The sequence below is a fragment of the Galeopterus variegatus genome, unplaced genomic scaffold (assembly GCF_000696425.1).
Source record: "Galeopterus variegatus unplaced genomic scaffold, G_variegatus-3.0.2 Scaffold11123, whole genome shotgun sequence".
NCBI classification, from domain to species: domain Eukaryota; kingdom Metazoa; phylum Chordata; class Mammalia; order Dermoptera; family Cynocephalidae; genus Galeopterus; species Galeopterus variegatus.
The window spans coordinates 41,462-43,779 of NW_007737234.1; the positions used below are offsets into that span (position 1 = coordinate 41,462).

At 39.0% G+C, this 2,318-nt stretch overlaps 1 protein-coding gene across 1 annotated transcript in view; it reads left to right on the forward strand.

The window, feature by feature from the left end:
- LOC103610425 (DNA-dependent protein kinase catalytic subunit-like) overlaps window positions 1-1,375 on the forward strand; it is a gene marked incomplete at both ends in the record, with an annotated part of 38,675 nt that extends 37,300 nt beyond the window's left edge. Inside the window, one exon of the mRNA XM_008594596.1 lies at window positions 1,186-1,375. Coding sequence (XP_008592818.1) covers window positions 1,186-1,375 — 190 coding nt within the window. The remainder of the gene's footprint in view (window positions 1-1,185) is intronic.
- Window positions 1,376-2,318: the final 943 nt, after the last annotated feature.

Below are 2,318 nucleotides of genomic sequence, written 5' to 3' on the forward strand. Positions count from 1 at the left end.
ATTTAAGAATAGGGTAAGTATTTTTTAATTGATTTTCAAATTGTAGGTTCTGTTGAGTCACACAGCACTGTCTTCTTTATTGTTAAGGTATCAGTTAAAATGAAGCAATACAAAGATGAACTTTTGGCCTCCTGTTTGAACTTTGTTCTGTCCCTGCCACATGACATCATTGAACTTGATGTCAGAGCCTGCGTTCCTGCCTTGCAGGTAGATGCATCTTCTCGAGCAAATCTCTCTTCATCAGTGTTGTGTTTCCTAAAGAACATGGAAATACTAAGGTCTTGCCCTGTAGTAGCAGCAGGTGCCTCTCCAGGAGGCATACCTGGTCAGGTTCTGCTTCTGCCACTTATTAGCTTTGGGACTGGGTACACTTGGCTTGGCCTCTCTGAGCTTCCCCTGCAGGTTGATGTGAGAATTTTATTTATTTATTTATTTATTTTAAAATTTTATTTTGTCGATATACAATGTGGTTGATTATTGTGGCCCATTACCGAAACCTCCCTCCCTCCTCCCGCTCCCCCCTCCCACCCAACAATGTCCTTTCTGTATGCTTGTCATGTCAACTTCAAGGAATTGTAATTGTTGTGTCTTCTCCCCCCGGTTTTTTTTGTGTGTGTGTATATGTGTATTTATTTATTTATTTTTATCTCCCACCAATAAGTGAGAACATGTGATATTTCTCTTTCTGTGTCTGACTTGTTTCACTTAATATAATTCTCTCAAAGTCCATCCATGTTGTTGAAAGTGGCAGTATTTCATTCTTTTTTATAGCAGAGTAGTATTCCATTGTGTAGATATACCACATTTTCCATATCCACTCATCCGATGATGGACATTTGGGCTGGTTCCATCTCTTGGCTATTGTATGATGTGAGAATTAAACCTTGTGTGTGGTGAAAGTCAGCATCCATATAGACTGGTCTCTTGGCTATTGTACATTTGGGCTGGTTCCATCTCTTGGCTATTGTATGATGTGAGAATTAAACCTTGTGTGTGGTGAAAGTCAGCATCCATATAGACTGGCGCTGCTTATGATTACCTCGACTGCACCCACTTAACTCCAGCAGTGTCTGGTGTTCTAGCAATAGGAAGGCGTTAATTATAAACCACAATTAATTGTTGTTTTTTTTCTTTAAATCTTAAATTTCCTGTGTTTCAGTTTACCTTGTTTGTATTAACATATAGATGGCTTTCAAACTGGGCCTAAGCTATACCCCGTTGGCAGAAGCAGGCTTGCATGCCCTAGAAGAATGGTCAGTTTACATCCACAAACATGTAATTCAGCCTTATTACAAAGACATTCTCCCCTGCCTTGATGCATACTTGATGACTTCAGCTTTATCAGGTAAGGTTCAGAAGAATTGGGATGGATACTGTAATTCATATTGCTATGCTATAACTACTAGGGGTCTTCAAAAAGTTTGAGGAAAGATTTGCATTAACATTTAATTCTAATTTTCCATGAACTTTTTGAAGTACCCTCATATGGTAGGACTGATTGTATTTTTGCAACTTCTGAAATTTGAGTCCACTATGTTCAAGAGACTTTTGACTGATGTTTTTGCAACCTCCCCGATTCATCTCAATATAATTGGGACAATAGGAAATATAATTGAGGCATTAAAGCTGTTTTTCGTTTTACTCACTTATATCCTACTAAGATTTATAAAATCTTCAATGATAAGGAATCTCAAATATCTTGAACCTCTTAGAGCTTCTTGTAAAAAACTTCTGTTGAATAAATCAATCAGAAATTAAAACCATCAGAAAATTCAATAGTGATTTTATATTTTGACCTAATTTTACTTGACTTTTATTGGTTTTTTTTTTTGTCTTTTTGCGTGTCCGGCAACGGATCGCAACCCTCAGTGTCGCCCCCGTACCGGACCGGGACCGGCAACGGGATCACAACCCTCGGTGTTGCACCCGCACCTGGCTCAGCCAGTGAGCGGGAACCGGTCTGTATGTGGGATCCGAACCCTCGGCGGGAGCGCCGCCATGCTCCCAAGTGGCGCACTGTAGCAGTGCGCCACCGGGCCGGCCCCAACGGAATTTTTTTTTTTACAAGAAGCTCTAAGAGGTTCAAGATATTTGAGATTCCTTATCATTGAAGATTTTATAAATCTTAGTAGGATATAAGTGAGTAAAATGAAAAACAGCTTTAATGCCTTAATTATATTTCCTATTGTCCCAATTATATTGAGATGAATTGGGGAGGTTGCAAAAACATCAGTCAAAAGTATCTTGAACATAAGTGGACTCAAATTTCAGAAGTTGGAAAAATACAAGCAGTCCTACCATATAAGGATACTTCAAAA